General features: G+C 40.9%; 1 protein-coding gene across 2 annotated transcripts in view; it reads left to right on the forward strand.

Annotated features, from left to right (window-relative positions):
- The window catches only part of ranbp10 (RAN binding protein 10), a 32,844-nt gene extending 19,088 nt beyond the window's left edge, over nucleotides 1–13,756 (forward strand). Inside the window, exons 4-15 of one of the 2 annotated variants that reach the window (XM_051383205.1) lie at nucleotides 1,189–1,356; nucleotides 1,473–1,495; nucleotides 2,539–2,723; nucleotides 3,537–3,649; nucleotides 4,099–4,207; nucleotides 4,359–4,507; nucleotides 4,610–4,817; nucleotides 5,986–6,125; nucleotides 6,347–6,498; nucleotides 7,703–7,814; nucleotides 8,436–8,577; nucleotides 9,905–13,756. In XM_051383205.1, coding sequence (XP_051239165.1) covers nucleotides 1,189–1,356; nucleotides 1,473–1,495; nucleotides 2,539–2,723; nucleotides 3,537–3,649; nucleotides 4,099–4,207; nucleotides 4,359–4,507; nucleotides 4,610–4,817; nucleotides 5,986–6,125; nucleotides 6,347–6,498; nucleotides 7,703–7,814; nucleotides 8,436–8,566 — 1,490 coding nt within the window. In that variant the 3' untranslated portion in view covers nucleotides 8,567–8,577; nucleotides 9,905–13,756. The remainder of the gene's footprint in view (nucleotides 1–1,188; nucleotides 1,357–1,472; nucleotides 1,496–2,538; nucleotides 2,724–3,536; nucleotides 3,650–4,098; nucleotides 4,208–4,358; nucleotides 4,508–4,609; nucleotides 4,818–5,985; nucleotides 6,126–6,346; nucleotides 6,499–7,702; nucleotides 7,815–8,435; nucleotides 8,578–9,904) is intronic. The other variant, XM_051383206.1, reaches the window with a different exon arrangement.
- Nucleotides 13,757–20,522: the final 6,766 nt, after the last annotated feature.

Genomic DNA, 20,522 nt, shown 5'->3' on the forward strand with positions numbered 1-20,522 from the left:
AATCTTGATTCATATTTGATCAGCACTGCCTAGTTTGACAGTTTGATCTGAGTTTTGTACAGAGCGCTTGACGGACTCACTGGGAATTACTTTAATTGTCATTTTACAACGCAGGGTTGTATAATGAAATTAATGTGATAGTTCCCTTTATGCCATTCGTAAAAACAAAAAATATATTAACAAAATATATATATATATATGTGTGTTAAAACAACATAATAATACTGGGTACTTTAATCTCTTCGGAGTGTAAAAAGGAAAAGGAAAGAAAGAAAGGAAACAATATATGAAGGAGAACTTTCTCTCATGTCCACACTGAGGCCGTAACCTTTGACTCGGGCTCACAAGCAATAGGCCCTTTTCAGGAAGGAAGGCTTTTATCCATGTCACGCTAGGAAAGCTCAGGTGTAAATAATAATAACCATTTAAGCTGCTTCAGTGTCAGGGTCCTGGTATTGAGAATGCAGTCACTTTGTGCACAATAGCGGGACCATCATTACTCTAGCTGGAGCCATTGTTATTAGTAACAGCTGTGCTTTTCCTACTATGACAAGTCAAAATGTCTGCTGGGAAAGAGGACTATGGAACACTATCTGACTAGTGCTTCCAGAAAACTTCCTGTGAGATTTTAAGGAAATTAGGAACTTGTAAAATAAAACATTGCCATACTCTCAGTGTATTGAATAATGAGGAAGTCTCCAGCTGCAGTAAGCTAAGTTTAATGAGCAAATCATGACATCCTCTTCCCTCTCCTCGTGTCTCCTGGTTCAGCCTCCTGTGCTGCTGTTCCTGTTGGCAGTGACTCACCAGTTTCTTTACATAGACGAGATCCCCCTGCTGGTCATCTACTGCATTGCACCGCATGCCAAAGAGTCAGAAAGTGTGTGTGTGTGTGTGTGTGTGTGTGTGTGTGTGTGTGTATTTTCATGAGACACCCTGCAGGCAGTGGTAGTCAGATGGGAAAATCTGAGCAGCAGAAGTCAATGAGTAACTGTCTCCTCTCCTTCAGCAGCAACTACTGACCTCGAGCAAGTCACTTCACCTCAAATGCTCCTGTGGGTTCACCCACTGGTGCTACAAAACAACATGCACCCTGATCAACCTTTTCCACTGTTGTTTGGCTAACAACACACATTTCATAACGAGTATAAAATAACAAAACTAGTCCTAATCCATGTCCTATTTTAGGGTGGGACAAGCACTCATACGGTTACCATGGAGACGACGGCCACTCCTTCTGCTCCTCCGGGACCGGCCAACCATACGGCCCAACATTCACCACAGGGGACGTGATTGGCTGCTGTGTTAACCTCATCAACAACACTTGCTTTTACACCAAAAATGGCATCAGTTTAGGTTGGTGAACATGTTTTACTGTAAGAATGGATAGTTTGTTATTATTATTGCTTCATTTATAGCTTGAAATCATCATGTATACTGTAACTTGAACTGTTTGTCCTTTTGTCCATTAGGTGTAGCCTTCACAGACCTCCCTGTAAGTATCAGTATATGTGCATCACTTCATTGCAGCATCATTTTCAAGATATACCAACTGAACTCTAACAGTGCTTACTTTTAATGTTAAATGCTTCTATTGCTGTGCTTTCATTGACATACCTCTTTCAGGTACCTCCATCACTGCCTAATTCTATAGCCGCTTGGCAGCCATGAAGATATTTGAGGAAGATTTACAGTATTACCCTAAACAAACTACACTTTTAATACTTTTAACACATGTTTCTACACATTAAGCTAATATTTTTATACCAAACCCTTATGATTCTTATCATACCGTTCCTGTAACTAGTGACAGACTGTGAAATAATATATAACCGGACATCGACCCTGCAGGTCCATATCTAATTTTAGCCTATGTTGGCAGTTGGGTTGGGTGGCCGCAGTATCTGGAACATTCCCTTGCAAAGAACAGCCACTTTAAAGGTTTTACCAGCCAGATTTTAAGGTTTTAAGAATAGAACAGAAACTCAAAATCACAGTTGGCTGCTGGCCACAGTGGCTGCAAGAGCAGATGGAGTTACCAACCACTGTCGAACCCAACCAGCATTCAACCGGGTGTTGGTGTTAATTTCATACCCTGTTGGTGGTTTTTGCATATACCAAAAGACCAAAATCTGGCTGAACCCTATAATCTAATGACAGCTTAGTAAAAAGTCAGTTCACTGTTTGTGCAGTTATCCAGCTTGTTTACCCAGTGGCAGTTTTCCATTACAGGATCTTAACAAGCCATAACCTGAAGCTTTTCATAACCAAAAGTTTTAAGAACTTGTGGACAATTCTTACTGTATATTTGCTTCTGGGTCTGATTGCAATGTTTAGTGCCCCTGTTCCATAAGCTATAGTCAGACAAACATCAACATGCAGCTCATTACTGTTGTAAGATTATGCACCTTTGATGCAATTATTGGTCTAATACACAGCTATGAATGTTTATGTCATCCAGTATTTAAAAAATGCTCAAAACAGTGCAGAAACTGACCATTTTAACAGTGAATATATTTTATCTTTAATGTTTTCCAGCCCAACTTGTACCCCACTGTGGGGCTTCAAACTCCGGGTGAGATTGTAGACGCCAACTTCGGCCAGCAGCCGTTTGTCTTTGACATCGAGGACTACATGAGTGAATGGCGGGCCAAAATCCATGGCATGATTGCTCGCTTCCCCATAGGAGAGAGGCTGGGGGAGTGGCAGGCCGTCCTGCAGAAGTAGGATCCAGTCCCCACACCTTCACAAACACACAAACACACATACTGTCAGTATGAGAACACACTGGTTTGAGGGACGCTACAGCAATATAGCTTCATCTTAAAGCAAAGAATATGGCAGCATGCAGCAGCTGAACAAAAATTAAAAAATATCTCTGGACTGATATGTTTTCCCTTCAGCAAAAGTTTAATTTCCACATTAAAATTCTTAAAAAGTTCACCTACTCCTTCCACCTCATTAAAACCTCGAGAATTTCTGAATATGCAAATGTTGTTCATTTCTAAAGTTTTCCTGCTGGACACACGATGTCTCCTACTTCACTGTAAAGTCCATTCTCAGTGGATGTGCACTGGTGACAAAATGCCGGTGAGCTAGACAACTTTTACAAGTCATGCCATGTGAGGATATTAACGACTATCATGATAATGGAAATTCACCACGATACATTTATTTTTAATAATATTGTATATCGTCCCATCCCTATCCAAATACACTGTCCTGCTGCTGTAAATCTGTAAATACTAACTCATACACCAAATGTGGATTTGTCCATTACTAAAAATAGTCCCCAACAAATTTACTCCTGTTTGAGTGATGTTGACTAAAAACTACAGTGAGCTTCTTTGTTAGGAAATTGTTGAGCTTTTTTAAAATAATGAAACTATATATTTGTAACCTGTTTATAAAGATGTATTTCTTCAGTGGGAACCAGTTGGCTGGTGGCTGAGAGCCACAGGCAGTACTGGGAAGTCAGAAAGCATTAGACACAGACTAACACACTTTTCTTTTGTGTTGTCATGTTTTGTCTCCAGTATGGTGTCCAGCTACCTGGTGCATCATGGGTACTGTGCCACCGCAACAGCCTTCGCCAGAGCTACAGAGACCATGATACAAGAGGACCAGACATCTATAAAGAACAGACAGAGTGAGTGAACAGAGCAACCACACACATATTCATTCAGTCACATTTTCATTTGACTTGTAACAAATAATAAGTAAGAAGTCATTTAACAGAACTGAAGAATGTTCCGGGACTGGTGGTGTTTCTGAGCCTGTTTTTACAGCATAATCCAGTATTCACTTTGACATTGGATTTATGGACTCCCTGTACTAATGCTAAAGATTTTTACCGGCAAACTCATCTTATTGTCAAATAATACCTTTCTGCTATCCAAATCAGATATTAAATATGGACTAAATTGTAAGTGTACCACCATTCTGAAAGAAAAGATGTTCAGAATTAGATACTGTGGGTATTGTTTGTCCCTAATGATCTCTATGAATATATATCCTCTATCAAATGTTTGCCATGAAACCATGGTTCCTCTTGATCAATATACTGTAAATAGCACCCTGTTTTTTTTTGTCTAATAGGAATACAGAAGCTGGTGCTGGCAGGACGAGTGGGGGAAGCCATAGAAGCTACTCAGCAGCTTTACCCCGGCCTGTTAGAACACAACCCCAACCTACTATTCATGTTGAAGTAAGTCAGCATATTTTCGATCAAGATCGAATCCAGGAGATGCTGTAACAGTAATTTTTAAAAACCTTCACTAATGCTGCTGTGGATGTGGAGTCGACGAGAAATGCGCGGTACCTCTTCCTTTAAAAGCGTTGTTTTTGTTGCTTTTTAGGTGTCGTCAGTTCGTGGAGATGGTGAACGGTACAGACAGTGAGGTTTGCTGCTTGACCATCCGCTCGCCCAAGTCCCAGGACAGTTACCCTGGCTCACCCAGCCTCAGCCCCCGCCACGGAGCCAGCAACACACACCTGCACACCGGAGGTACACAGGCTCACACAGATGGAAATGAGAATTATTTTCCCAGCCGCTGTAAGAAATGAGATATGCGTTTGTGTTTTCCTTCCACCCCCCACCCCCATCTAGGAGCAGACAGCCCGACCTGCAGTAATGGGGTGACTCCTACCAACAAGTCAAAGAGCCACAGCGGCGCTGGCAGTAGCAGCGTCAAATACCCCTCCTCCGCCTCCTCCTCCACCTCCTCCTCCCCTTCCTCCGTCAACTACTCCGAGTCCAACTCCTCCGACTCCACTAAGAGCCAGCCACACAGCGCCAACAGCACCCAGGAAACCAGGTAGGAAACCTGTGGGGTTCATTGAGAGCAGATAAACTGGTGTTACCTCCACAGCTGATGTACAACAGGTGTGGTGTGGGGCTGTGGTAATTCTATCAGATGTAGCAGCTAGCTAACAAGCAAACAACTTTTGTTTTCTGAATGGAGTCATATAGTAAAGAAACTGATAGAATCAAGTAACATACACATATTTTCAGCTCTTACCAGGTAGTCCAACTGCCTCTCATACTTTTCTCAGAGAAATCTAGAGTAGTATCATAGAGCTCAGTGTGCACACAGATGGCTAAAAATGGGCACCTCTGTGGCTCGCAGCAGACGGGTTGAGGAGGGGTGACGGGAAGAGGGTGAAGATAAATCCACTTTTTTTAATCCCAAAAGTTTAAAAAATAAACTCCAAGCTCTCCTCTTGCTGGAAAACGGCTCCAGATAAGAGCAGAATCCTGTGTGACTGCAGGTGTTTATTCCTGCCAGCTCTCTTCTGCAGAGCTCCTCGGGCTCGAGCAGTGAACAGCAGCTCCGTCTCACCGGCCTTCCCTACACGACACTGCAAAAGCCTGGCAATATGAGTTGAATATTGTCAACTCGCATGAATACACGAACAGGGGAAATTTTGCGTCAATCATGTCGCCTGGAGCAAAGTCACAGATGTAGCCACTGCGCTAGTAACAGCTTAACAATGTGCAAATTAGTAAATTAGGGACAATTCAGGTTTTCAGCTAATCCTCAGTTTAATCGTACTGTCTAAACTACGTCTTTGGAAGTGACAAAAGATAAATGCTGCTACACAAACGTTTCATTCAGCCCTGACTTCCTGTAATAAAAGTGCTGGTTAAACCTGTCTGGGTGTCTCTAATGCTTGGTGTTTCTTGCCTCAATGGACTTCTGTGGTGTGTAGCGATGTCGTCTGGTCTCCAGCAGTGTAAATAATAAATAAAGTGTTATCATACTCTATTCATAACATGGGCTTAATCACCTCTGTTCAGTGTTATCTTCAGTCGTGTTTAGACTGCCAGTTGTTGCTCTGTCTGTCTGTCAGGTTGAAATTAGCTGGGCCAGTCACTTGGAGCATAACATGTTTACATCATGTTTTGTGAACCTTCATCCTTTGCTTCCATGTGCCTGCTGTGTTTGTGTGTGCGTGTATGTGTGTGTGTGTGCGTGTGTGTAGTGACAGTGAGATGGAGATCGAAGCAGAGCACTATACCAACGGGGTTGTTGAGGGCTCCTCTGCACGGATCATGAATGGCACATACAAGCACGAAGAGATCCTTCAGCCAGACGACAACAGCATTGGCAACGGGGTCACAGGTACACACACGCACACACACAGGCACACATATAGATCTAAACTCTACATGCTACTGTTGCTAGCATATAAGCAACTTTAGGCATCTTATCTGTTTCATTTCACTTATTCCTTGATTCATCTTTATGTGCTTTGTTGCATACCTTGCCTTTTGCTTTTTTACATTCAACTTCCAACGTGCTGTTTCAATAGGTGCATTTTAACCGTGTGTCTCTGTTGCCAGCAGATGAGGGTTGTAGTAATAGCAGACAGCTTTGCGGAGGGAACCAGGCGGCTACAGAGAGGATGATCCAGTTTGGACGGGAGCTGCAGGCACTCAATGAACAGCTGTGCCGCGAGTACGGCAAGAACGCCACACATAAGAAGATGTTACAGGTACGCTCACACCACTGCATGTGCACACAATCTTGATTCCAGTAAACAGCTGTGCTACAACAGATTAAAGCGATGCCAAAACTGGGCTGAAGAGATTTCTTCCGTTGGCACCAGTTGACGGCATTCTGTACCCACTGCAGGAATTTAAGTGATGTTTCAATTAGGATGAGCTGTAATAAAGCAGATAGTCTCAACTGTCTTACAACCAGTGGGTCAGTTCTGTGGTGCCGTGAGAAGGCTCAAATGGCCGTGTACTGCAAGCTGTGATTCATAAGCAGCCACTGTGAGAACAATAGAGGCTCTGGAAAAACAATAGAGACTGCACGGGAAAGATAACGTTTCGGCGTAGGGGCTTGTCTGTAGTTGTTTGTTCAACACTGGCCGGTTTCTAATATAATAGGAATTTTGTATTGCATGATAGCAAAACTTCCATCACAACAAACTAGGCCCTTAGAAATGGACACTTTTCCAGTAAGAAGTAAGAAGTAATGTTACGTCTCTGTCTGAGTGAGTGTAAGATTATGTTCAACAGTCACTCAGTAACACCAGTTCTCTGCCGTGTGCTGGGCTGAAAGCAAAGGGTCTAGGTTTGTTTGTTGGAAGCTGACTGTGCTTTTATATGCCGATGACACGTGGGATTCAAACATACTGTCTATGCACAGCTAGAGAACCAAAAACATGAGCTGAAAGAGGCCAAAATGTGCACAGAACTGTTAATAACTGTATGTTAATAATGAGTGACGATGTACAAAATTGTCACGCATTGAGATAAAAGAAACTGTTATTATTGGAAAAATTGTAAATGAGTGACTTGAAAAAGCTGTCTAGCTCTCTAGCGTACAGTCTCATGTTGATTTCTGGATTCTTAATTGCCACAAGGAGGAGTCCACATCTCTCCAGTCAGTTTTTGGTATTTTTAGTTGATTATCTGAATAATATCTTGAATCGCAATTACTTTGGCCAGGATAATCATGACATGAAATTTTCATATGGCCCCATGCCTACTCATAGCTATGTTGCTTATTTATACCACTTTGGAATGTCGAGTCATTAATCGATCATTGCTTCACTTTGCCCTCAGAAATGTATGGATACATGTAGGGAAGGTTAAATGACACATTATAAGCCCAACCTAGGGTATGCACTGCTCTGTACTCATATGGACCCCTCTGTTCTGTGTCTGTCTGTCTGTCTGTCGGTGTAGGATGCATTTAGCCTGCTAGCATACTCCGACCCGTGGAACTGCCCCGTTGGCCAGCAGTTAGACCCTACGCAGAGAGAATCACTCTGCTCCGCACTCAACAGCGCCATACTGGGTAAAGAGCCGGCACAGACACGCTGTGTGTTCAAACTACAACTGCAGTTTTTTTTTTACCGTAACTCCATGACGATGTAAAGAAAACAAACGGTTAACATTGTCCCTGTCTTAGATATAAAGTCTACCACATTTACCTTCATTTTACGTAGAATATCTGATCAGTTCACCATGGATTTTTTTTAACAATGTTTTTTGGCCATTTTTGAAATAACTGGCCTTGAACCACCTTTCAAATCATCTGCTGTCCAAGACAATTTGTATAATAACATGTTTCATAGATTCCTGTCAGTTAGTAGAAGCAGACCATAATGTGCACACTGAATTAACTGATGAACTGAATTATGGGACAATGAAATGAAAAATGAAATCTAATTTGACAGGTTATCTGTTGTATCTCTGTTGGTACATCTATTGTCTGTACAAGAAGGAAGGCAGCAAACAGCCTCTTTCAAAGTTAGAACATCAGAGAAGGATTAGGGTACATTTACAGCTGAGGAAGACAAATATAATGGAGACTGTGTTCTCTGATATTAGGGTGCTTTCATGCCCAGACTCACACAATTTGATACAGTGTGACTCATGTGCTGCACCCCTGCTTGATTTTGTTTTTCTCCTCCAGAGTCCCAAAATCTGCCTAAGCAGCCTCCGTTGATGTTAGCGCTCGGCCAGGCCACAGAGTGTGTTCAGCTCATGGCCCGAGTCCGGTCTGGTTCCTGCTCCTTCGCCAGAGTAGACAACTTTTTGCACTAGCCCAGGTCCAGGTGAGTAAGTTCATGTAGTATAATAATAGCCTAACCCACATTAGACTGTAGCCGACCATAGCAGCAATACTGATGCTTTGCACAATGTTGGTGGTTGGTGAGTTAAAAGAAAGTTGTGTTTAATTTCAGGCTAGATCTTTCTCAGAATTGTGGTAGCTCTGACTCTGACATGCTATCTTTGCACCTCCGTTGTGGAGATACTAAAGGATCGACACCTGTCTAACAACGTATTTCATGGCAAGCGACACAAGCCTCCGTAAACTTTCCAGATGAACCTAAATTTTACATAAAAAATATCAAACATTTGCCCCAGAGTTACTGAAAGTAACTAATCAGATATTACAATAGTGTCCTGAAAGTATTTGATAGCTTTATAGGGGTTGTTGTTGCTGTTTCTTAACCATATGGACCCATCGCCCTGCCTGGTGCTCCGATGCTGAAAAAAAACACAACAAAAATGCCCTCTTGGATGCTAAGCCTAACCCCGACTAAGTTGTTTCACCATAAAAGCAGAACCTTTCTGCGCTCTGGTGGCTCGCCTGGTGGAGAAGATTATAACATCAAATCTTATGTTTTCCACTACGTCTATCATGTATTCACAGCGACGCACAGCCTCGCACACTTAAACAAACTGGTGTGCCGCTAACTTGGTTAGCTAGCTTGGTTAGCCCGGAAATAGCTCCCTATGCCGTTAGCTAAAATAGCTAACGCAGGGGCCCAATTTGTGTGCTAATTTTCAGCCAAACTTGACGACAAGCGTTTCAAATAATTTATGTAAAATGTACGTTTACCGGTATTTTGACAACTCTGGGAGGCTTGTGGTGTTTTCCCTGTCTACAACCGAGGTGGCGACTGCAAAGTTAGCACAAATTTCTGCTTAAAATAAATTATTTTAATTATTTATTACAAGCTAAAGCAAACTACATTGTGCATATAATACAGAACATTTGATTATTAAAACAAATAACAAATTCATTAGTTACAGTTAAACTACAAAAATTTTAAATTGTATTCTGTACGAGTCCGACCTATGACAGCAGTTTTGGGCCTGAACCCGACATGGTGGCTCGGGGCCAATCGGTTTTGGGCAGAGATTCAAAGCTCTACAACCCATAGTCACAAGGACCACAATTCTGAGAATAAGATCCAGGTAAAACTAATATTTGAAATGATGATACTTTTGGATCAGAACAATTACTCCCAAGCAAAATAAAAAGACCAAAACAGTATGTTACATTTCTTCTGTACATGAATAGGAAAGCAAGCTGTTTCAATCATGCTACATTCATTCATTACCTCGCTTAGATAATTACCTGTCTCTCCACAGGTTAATGTTAAGTAGCACTGAGAGAAGGCATGTCCAGCAGGTAGTTGTCATGGCGACGGAGGAAAGAGCATGCGTGTGGTTGGTGTGTTTGGCTGTCCGTCAGACCGAGCCAGCAGCACAGACAGAGGAGCGGAGGAGATCGAGAGAGAAGAAAGCTTCCTTTTAATTTAGTATTATCAAATAAAGAAATGTGTGACACTATTTAAAGATAATTAATTATTATTCTGTTTATCTAGCCATTTTTATAGTTCTTTTTTTTGTCAGTTTGTTGTGCTGCTCATCCTGGACAAAACAAATTGTAACTCCCCTTTTTATTTTTTCTTCTGTTTTAATGGGTGGATTTTGATTCCCTGCCATCAGTATTTTACTCACATTGTTGTTGTTCACCATATCACCGACCACAATACCCACATCTGGTTATCAGAGTGACCCCCACATCTGTAGGTCAATTTAACTAAACCTGAGGTATATTAACATCTTTATTGAGATACAGAAGACAGCCTCTGAGCCACTTTGAAGTGCATTCATGTCTTTGTATGCATTGCGGATGGCGAGTTCTCAGCATGAACACCACTGATTGTGTGGAGCAGATCATTAACTCTGGTAAAGGCTGATACCATACAGTAGGAAATGCTAGAAAATGGACTGATGTAAGACAAAAGTGGGTCCTTGGATTATTCCAGAAAGTTGGAAAACAAACTGTGATGTAATTTTTCAAGAATAAAATACTTTGAGCTAACAGGTTAGTAGCCAAAGAACAGGACACACACACACACCAAAAAAACCATACTTGAAGGGTCCCTGTAGTGGCAAACACTGCCAGTAACAAGGGATTCAGTTGGAATATTAGAGGTGTTGGAGCCTTAATTTTACTGTAACGACCTCTGCATCAACCAATCAGTCATGTTGTAGGTGGCAGAGCTCAGCCCCAGCTGCAGCTACAACACCCCACTCTCAGGACCCAACCTAACACTATTATCATGGTCACCTTGATGCCAGCAAAGAGAAAAATCTGTATCAAAGGCAGACTAACAAGCACCTTGTGTGTATGGCTAAAAGTCAAGTTCCCCCTGGGGATTTCATTACTGCAGTCTTTTTTGTACTTCTTCCACAGCCTGACCTGCTCTGTGCATGTGGTGTCGCAATTAGAATTTCAAATTAAAAGGTGAAATCATTTGCCAAATGGGAAGGTTTTTAATTTTCGGTTGCACTTTGTGATAATTAAATCACAGTCTTTCTTTCATTTTGGGCATTTGATTCCAAACCACTTAAACGTTGTGAAAACCAGTTGTATGTGTTGGAAAAAGGCTTTTTTTCCCCTCCACTCAGACACCTCCACTTCTCTAACACCCATAAGCTTGACTTGACTATGTTCTACCTGTTATTGGACTGTAGGACATGGTCAAGTCAAGTTTATTTATAAACCCCAAAACCACAGGTTTGTGTTTCCCAGTGAGAACAAACCCTTGATGCAAAGGAAAGGTCTTTTTATTGTTCAGGTTCGCTGCTGGCCACCATGAAATTTACAAAGTAACCACATTGCTCCTGTTCAGGGGGTCTTTTTCTGGAGTCAGATCAGTAGTGACAAAATGACCAATTACCACTTCCAGCCCCGAACAGCATTAAAAACAGCTGGCAGCCACTTTGTATGCAGCCCCAGAGTGTTCAATTTCAAATGAATGAATAAGACATTATGAAATAAATAAGCATATGAATGAAAATAATTTAACCAGTACATTGTAATTTCATTTCACATGCTGGTCTATTCGAAATGCCCTCTTTCAAAAGTCTGTTTTTATTCTATTATGGCCGTTTTACTGGTGACACTTTTCATCACAGTGCTGTTGTCACCGAGGCTCAATCACAGGGCTCAAACACTGCTCCAAACAGTTAGCCAGCTTGCTCCTCATAGCTAGTAGCTAACCGACTGGGGGAACCTATGTTCCCCGGGTCCTGTGTTCCCCGGGTCCTGTGTTCCCCGGGTCCTGTGTTCCCCGGGTCCTGTGTTCCCCGGGTCCTGTGTTCCCCGGGTCCTGTGTTCCCCGGGTCCTGTGTTCCCCACTTTGTATGGGACCGGGGAACCCTAACCTTAGTGGGGAACATAGGACCCAGGGAACATAGGGATGACCCCCCCGACTAGCTAGTAAGCAACGTTGAATCAACCAGCTAGTTGCTGCTGCTCTTAAACCTTACCCAACCCTTCTTTATATTTAGCTTGACAAGGCTACATATGCTACCTACCTAGCCAGCTAACTAGCTAGGCTGGCTTGTGGGCTTGGATTACTCAGCATTTAAGGGAAGAACCAGTGTTAGCGGCAGCAGCTAACGTTAGTTGATTCATTCAGAGCGACTTTGGCAGTGTTGTGATTGTGAGAAAGTTCCTCAGAGAAGAAAGACACACAACTCTGTGAAGAGCAAAAGGACACAAGACACTCTTTGCTGTAGCCAAATGGAGCTAATTCGCTAACTGGCAGTATTTATGTTCCCAGGGTCCTTTGTTCCCAGTTCTAGGGATTATGGTCAGGGGGTTAGGGAACTAAGGAGCTTGGGAACATAGATAAGCTCCCACTGGCAGTTCATGGGGTCTGAGTTGAGTTTTGATTCCTTTACGTATTTTATCTGTACAACAGATTATTCATTTCATAATGTCTTGTTTATTTATTATTGTAACTAATATAGCATTATTCACATTGGACCTTTCTTTTAGAAGCACAAATGTAATACTGACATTTTATCGCCATTATCATTCATCAGAAGTGTTGTTGTTTTTTGAGGAAGTGGGCGAGTCAAGATCATCATCATCATCATCATCATTAGCTTTCTGTCTCTGTATCTGAACAGGCAAAACTATAAATCCTACTCCACTGTATGATTTTTCCATATGCATCAATAATTGGATTGATTGTGATCATCACCACCCCTTTAGCTTTATCTGAAACATTCTTTTGTTTTCTACCAAATAACAGTGACTGAATATTGACTGAATGGTGGCACGCTGTCACTCCTGCTGCTTTGTTGTGACCTGGCAAATGGCTTGTGGATCCACCCTGAAGTGTATATTTCCATTTATAAGAGCATTTTAAGTCTATGGTAGAGACATATGGAATAATATAATACTGGAGATGTGTATATGCAGTGTGGGGTTTACTACAGGGTATGTGGTCTAACTTTTTACCAAGCTGGTTTTTATAAAGACCTTCTGCTATAATAGGAACTATTCTAAAAACCACACATACAGTATACACTCACAGCAACTTCTTCTACAGCTGTAAAGGACTTCTGTTACACACACAAACACACACACACACACACACACCTGTATGTGAAAGAACAACCTCTGTTGCATACCTGTAGGGAACGAGTCTCCCAGCTGTCCTTTGTGTTTTGAGCCTGGGTTGCGTCTCAGCGCTGTTACCACGCACCCTTCCTCTAATCCCTGCATAGACATAGCCACTGATGTGATCAGTGATTGTTTTAAGGAAAGGACGGACTGTTTTGAAAATGGGCCCGAGGCCTCTGAAGCCACATGAACTTCTTCTGGAGAGGCCGGAGAAATGGATTTAGGCATCGCAGACAAGCTGTGCACAATTGACTTCTATCATAATTTTAATTTCATATTTTGATTTTTGAGTTTTAGCAAAAAATAAAATAAAATAAAAAAACAATTGTGAATTGAGTTACCCTCTACTTAGCATGACTTTTAAAGCCTTTAAAATGATATAAAAAAAAAAAAGGAAAAATGATAATTGAAAAAAAAAAAAACCTATGTACTGGAAACATGTTAAAAAAGAAATATTGTATTCTGTTTAATTTTGACAGAATTATTTTTATTAAAATACATCCATAAGCGTATGAGGGATCTCCTGTTTTTATTTGCTGTGTTTCTATTTCATTCTTCCTCTTACAGTACAAACATGTGCAAGGAAGGTGGATTGCAGACTGTAAACTGTGAAGTGGGTGAATAAATTACATTTCTCCAATGTCCACCTAATGCATTTATTAGGCAACATGCTGCCTCAAATTAATTATTTTATACATCTCCAATACATCAGCTTGGCAGGACACATAAGCAACAAAGCAGTAAACACGAGGTACACCTGGTAAGTTATCTCAACTCAAACTTTTTGAGAAAACCAATTGACGTAAAGCATTTAAGTTTATTAACTCAAACAATTTAAACATATAAAATATTTTATTTGAGTACCAGTAACTCAAATTTATTGTTGAGGTAACTTAAGTAATTTTAACAATTACATTTAGTTACATGCACCTAAAACCAGTATAGTATAAAAGTATAGTATACTCATATGCAGCATTTCTCCAAAATATGTTAACAGAATTTATCTGAATAAAGTAAGACTAACTTAAATATATCTTTGTACAAATGTTACCACTAATTAGAGTCTGCTCAGTTTTCTTCCACTAAAGTAAATTATGAAATTACCTATTGAAACAACTGACGTATGATAAAAACAATTTACAATGAATAAAATTTAAGTCAATTCATTTTATGTGGCTCATCTAATTGTTACTGCTACAATTACATTGTTAGCAATAACCTCATTGTTTTCTATGACTTGCATCAAATCTTTACATTTTGGACATTATTAGAAATTGATGCCTACTTGGGCATATGATAACTTGCTTACTTATTTTATTAAAATAAGCTCTTATAAAGTGTAAGAAAAAATCTTGGATTGTAGAAGAATTTCACAAAATGAGAATTCAAATTAAAAGTTATATTGGAAAAATGGCAGCTTCCAAAAAAATGGGACAACAAATGATCTAGAGAGCACGGTCACATTAATGTGAGGGTGTAGACTAGACAAGACTAGACTCCCCTCCACACAGCGGTGTAAAGTTTGGAGGAGACCCATTGGAACCTTATCAGTAGGTTTATAATTATAAATTTAGATGTTTGTGTGTGGGGGGCCCTCGAGTCTGAGCAGACATCTTGTTTTATGATTCCACCGAAGACACAGAGTTCACAGCAACTTGGTTTTTAGACAAATCGGGCATTTTCCAGAATGAAGTAAATCATCTATTGCTGGTACCTTTCTGTTTTACAGTAGTTGGACAGCAGAGGGCAGAAGGAGGTTGCGGAATATATAACCATCACAGCACTGAGCATGTCCTCAGATGAGAATGAATGATTTCATTTTGTTCTGTTCATGTTATAGATTCTTTTATATTAGATAGAATGAACATGCAGCAGTATACTGGATATAAAGTCTTTCTCAGGTCCTTCATAGAAAAGCATTTCCTTCTGTTTTCTAAATATACACATTTACCCAAGCTGTATCTCATATCCATCAACTAACACAGTAATTCATACTTATATACTAACAAGTATTCGGAACATAAAGGGCAGGAATTCCTATTTCATTTGAAAGTCTTGGAGTAAAAATACAGTTTTGATATAAACACAAATAGAACGTGTTATGTGTTATGAAGACTAATCTGGCGCATTTCTTCTGGGAAGCATGGTGCTTGCAAAGATTGACGGCAAATAAAGAAGCTCTCTGTAGAAAACCTGCAGTATGGCAGATTATAGGGGAAATCAAGTTATAAAAGTCATCTTGTTTTTTTGCAGAAGTGCTGACGTGCTGTGAGATGGTGTGCGCTTGGTTTTGGCTCATCTGTAGCTGTAAAATAAAAGGTGGCCAGCCTGGGCACAAATTTTCTCGCATTACAGTAAAAACAATATATTAAACTATGTCTCTGAAAAATAACGCTGAAACCGGAGACCGAGACCATAAACTCATTAGGAAATTACTGAGTCCATAAATCAAGTGAGAAGTCAGCTCATTAAGACTCACTAACTAACTACTAACAGACCTCTTTTTGAAACCGGTGTTGTTGCCCCTGCTGACCGTTAGAAAGAATGCATGTTTAAGACAGTGCCGCATTGGTTTTTCAGTCCGGAAAGCTCTATCCTCTATTTATTATGAGTGTTTATAGATTGATTGAAGTCCACATAGACATCAGACTTTAACATAGGAGGCCATTTTCAACTGACAGCCAAGACTCACCTTAACAAAGTCATCATTTTAACCAAAACCATGATGTTTCTCTAAACCTAACTAGATTGTTTTTTGAGGTGGGAACCCAAGCAAACCTTAGCCATGCATTGTTACGTCATGAAGCTGATTTATTTTCCAGTGATTTGTAACTTTTGGAAGATACAGACAAACAATGTCATCCTGCCGATAGGGCCGTTGGATCAGAATTCTATTCTATCTGTCGTTCTAGACCGTATGGCATGGATTTCTTTTAATTTGGAGGACAGGGAAAGTCTGGTAGCTCACCTGTACAGAGTCCTTACTGCAGCAGCCTGTGTTCGATTCCAACTCACGGCCCTTTGCTAGGTAACAAAAAGCCTAAAAAAAAATCATACTTTTTCTTATTGAGGACTTGGTCAATCTGGTGTCACTGTATTTCCAGCTACAGTAGGTTGTCTGTCAAGTATGTGGCGTAAATGTGGTACAGTAGGTTACCTGGAATTGTAAACTAAAAACCAATATGGAAATCTTTTGCTTCATAAAATGCCTTCATTAACAATTGGCAAACCTGTCAAGCAGTATTTCAATTTGAAAACAACTGGCTGTGAATTAAAAGGCTGTTACTCAGAGCAACACTGTTGCTGTTTTCCAAAGACACTGTTGTTTATGAACATTCCAGAGTCCTGGCTCCCTTTCCTGAAACTGATGTGTTGATCCAGCTACCTTTAACAACTTAATCTATGTTTATTATAACACATGCCAGTCTATCTCTTCTGAAGCTGGAGAGCCAACATTACGCCCTCAACAGCCAGTTCTTAACATAATTGATTGTTTTCATACCAAACTGAGCTTCATTTTTTTAAGTTATTCTTTTGGCCTTTTTATCATCTTTATTTGATAGGGACAGCCAAAGATAGACAGGAAAGGGAGGTAGAGAGAGAGGGGATGACACGCAGCAAAGGGCCGTAGGTCGGATTCAAACCCTGGGCTGCTGCAGCAAGGACTCAGCCTCAGTACATGGGTCGCCAGCTCTACCCACTGAGCTAACCAGGCGCCCCATATGCCTTTCAGTATGCATAAACTCAGCGAGCTTTACATTAAATTGATACAATAAGTGTCATTCATCAACTTCAAGTCTTATGTTTCTGAAAGGCCAAATATTTAAATATAAAAACACAAATTTATAGCCTGCAGAGGCTTCCAAATCTGCAAGAATGCAGTACAGTGTGTTTCACTGGACCTAAGGAGTGGGTGCATGTACTCAATAGTGAAAAGGGCTGTCCTTGTAACAGACTAGAATAGAATGAAATGGAAACATGTACACAGGTGCAATTTGCCATGGTTCATTCAACCTCTTCGACCCCACTAACCTGCAGCCAAACCGAACAATGGAAATAAATAAATGATGTACAAAGCACCTACATGACATCTAATAAAGAGTCTGAGCAGGCTGTTATATAATATATATGATAGGGATATGACAGTGTGAATGAGATTTTTCCAACCTGTAGGCTACTTAAGTGGAAATAAAAGGCGTAAATGGAATATTGAGCTGTTAAAGAAGAAGCAATAAACAATAAATACCTCATCAGTGATTATGAGGCCTCTGACCATTTTGCCTGTGCACCCCCACATTTGGCCCCTCATGTACACAAACAACACCAGCACTACAACTCCCATTCAAGTGATACAAGAATACATGCTGTCATCCAAAGGTTAGCGGTTCACATGCTTGAAAATTTAACTCGGAGCGTTGTTAAAATCTCTTTTCTTGTGCCGATGGAGAGCTGAGCCTGTAATTATGCACGCGGTGAGAGTGGTGGGCCGCCTCAGCCAGCGTTGTGGCCAATGAATTTCCTACATCATATATTACGCCCTCGAGGCCTGTAGACATCCTCACGGCGCTACGAGACCTCTGGCCTTCAGAACATGCAGCGTTGTTGCTATGGTACGCGTTAGTCACCATGACAACGTGCTACAGCGTTCTCAGAGGGGGGAGGGGGGGTGTAAATAACGCAACACCCACTCTTATTGCCCAATTGCAGTAATGCATATTCATAGTCACATGCGAGTCATTAGGGACAGGTTTTATTAGTCTACCCACCCATCTATCCATCTATCTACCCATCCACCCATCCTTCCATCCTTCTATCCCTTTTGGCTTGACTAAATAGTAATTACTCTGAGGCCAGTTGAAGGATGCAGCCCCCGCCTGCTCTCAGCTAGATTGTAATGGGTTCATAAGCGCTGCTGATTGAATTGATTGCCACAGTTGGAGTCTGGCTGAGATGTACAATGGGGTGGAATATGCAGAGCACAGAACATTAATCAGCTCACACAAACGGGCTACAGGCTCTCATTTTATTTCAGGTACAGTTGAAAATGTATACAGTACAAGTCATATACAAGAAATGACAGCAAAGATAGAGACAATTTTTCCTTTTTTCTCTGGCAGATGTTCTGTAGTGTTGTCTCATAGTTCTGTTGTAGCCACACGTGCATAAGATATTGTATAGTATCATGAGCAAAGCAGTACAGCTTTACCAGGGCATTTTCTCTTTAAAATGTGCACATACATTATCTTTACACAATAACACACACAACTATACTGGCAATGGTTTACTGTACTTACCTTACAAAAATGTGATGGCCAACAAAAAATAAGAGACACTAATTTCAGGGTCCCAAAAGAAAGGGCAGCACACCTGCAGGGCCAAGCACAATTATTTAAGGCGTCAGGGGTCAGGGGTTAAAATGTAAAAGGGGGGGTTACACATTTTTGAGATGACCTCCGTTTCTTCAAAGTTATAATCCTTAAGATTTCTAACACTGTATCTGGCTGGCATTCATTTTCCTATATCCATTAAATTTGTTTACACTATCTTTCAATATAGCAGCCTAATTTGTCAGTGGCGGAGTCTGCCATTCCCCCACTAGATTCAAAGGGTGATCAACTGTGGAAGAGGAGGCATGTTTGTGTTGGCACAAGTATATCTAGAGTGACTGCTCATCATCCTATATTTCTGACAAAGTGGCTGCCCCAAGCGAGTTTCATGCCCCTACTGATATGACAAATTTTGAAAAATAACTAGTATCATTAAGACGTTATTAGCATTACCACCAGAACTGAAATGTTGAGTATTATAACTTTAATATTCTCCTCAGTTTCTTATCCATGCCTTAACAAAATACATAAATTCAATCCAGACGCAGAGGCGCAGATATTTGGCTTCATTCTGGGTTCTGCTTGTGACCATATATCATTTCCAGGAGCATGTGGAGATCCAGGGGAGCTGATTATTATCTTAAGCTGCAGCCACAGTATGGACGCTGGAGGTCAAACACACAGACAAATACTAAGGGGAACAGGTAGGAGTGGAAGGGAGAACGGATGTGCCGGCGTGACTCACTGAGGTAGACTGTGACTTGTTGTCAAGAACGTAAATGTACAACAACAAAATCACTAGTCTTCCACAACGTGTCACACTCAAAGTAGAGGCTCCTGATTATCTGACAGCAGCAGCCCTGATGTGACATCAAATTGTGAGGATTAAAAAAAGGGTTTTATCTGCCTGTGAAAAGGTGCATTATTAATAATTGTGTCAAATGAAATACTAAAAAAGGTGACGACATATCCTGGTTAAACATCAAAGATCATATATCTGAGCAGGAGGAAGCTATTAATAGTTACGGTGCTTTACGCTAATCGCATAAACCCATTATGCATTCAATGTCACGACACACTCAACTGTATAATGACCAGCCTAGAATGTGTTTGCACTTTCATTTCATGAATCACAATTACTTTATTCATTCATCACGCATGATGTAAACATCGAGGGACATTAAGGCATTTTGGATTTACATGTGTTGAAGCAAACAGTAAACAACACAGTGGGAGAGACAGAGCTTGATAAATTCGTTTAAGAGCACATGCAAACACACACAAACACACACACACACACACACACACACACACACACACACACACACACACACACACACACACACACAAAGTCACTGTTTCAGCATGGATCCCGCTCTGCTACAGCTGGGCTAGAGTGTGGAGAGAGATCTCAAACACACACACAGACACACACAGAAGCTGAGCAGTTGTGACAGAGTGGCTGTTTTAATAAAAGAAGAGGAAAAGGACACAAGTTTAATCTCCTGGCATTGGTTCTCTAAAGCTCTGCCAATAACGTTGGATCTCTGCAGGGTAAGGAAGAGGAGAGCAGAGGAGAGGAAGGAAAAAGGTAAGGAAGGGAAAATAGGAAAGGAAAGGAAAGGAAAGGAAAAGAGGGAGTGGGAAAACAGAAGGGTAAAGAAAAAGAAGGGGTGAAAAAGAAAAGAGAAGGGAAATGAGTGGAAATAAGAGACTAAAGGAAACCAAGAGACAAAAAAGGGAGAGAAAAGAAAAAAGAAAGGAGAGGAAAGGAATGGAAAGAGGAAGGAAAGAAAACAAGAGAACATGAAAACAGGGGAAGGAGAGGAATGGGCAAAAGCGGAGAGGAGAGATAATTAAAGAAAAAGAGATGAGAGGAGTAGAGAGGAAAAAGGGCAAATAAGTGAGAATAAAGCAGCGAGATAACTGTTCTCATCCTCAGCAATTGTCT

This window comes from Dicentrarchus labrax, unplaced genomic scaffold (genome assembly GCF_905237075.1).
Source record: "Dicentrarchus labrax unplaced genomic scaffold, dlabrax2021, whole genome shotgun sequence".
In the NCBI taxonomy this organism is placed as follows: Eukaryota; Metazoa; Chordata; class Actinopteri; family Moronidae; genus Dicentrarchus; species Dicentrarchus labrax.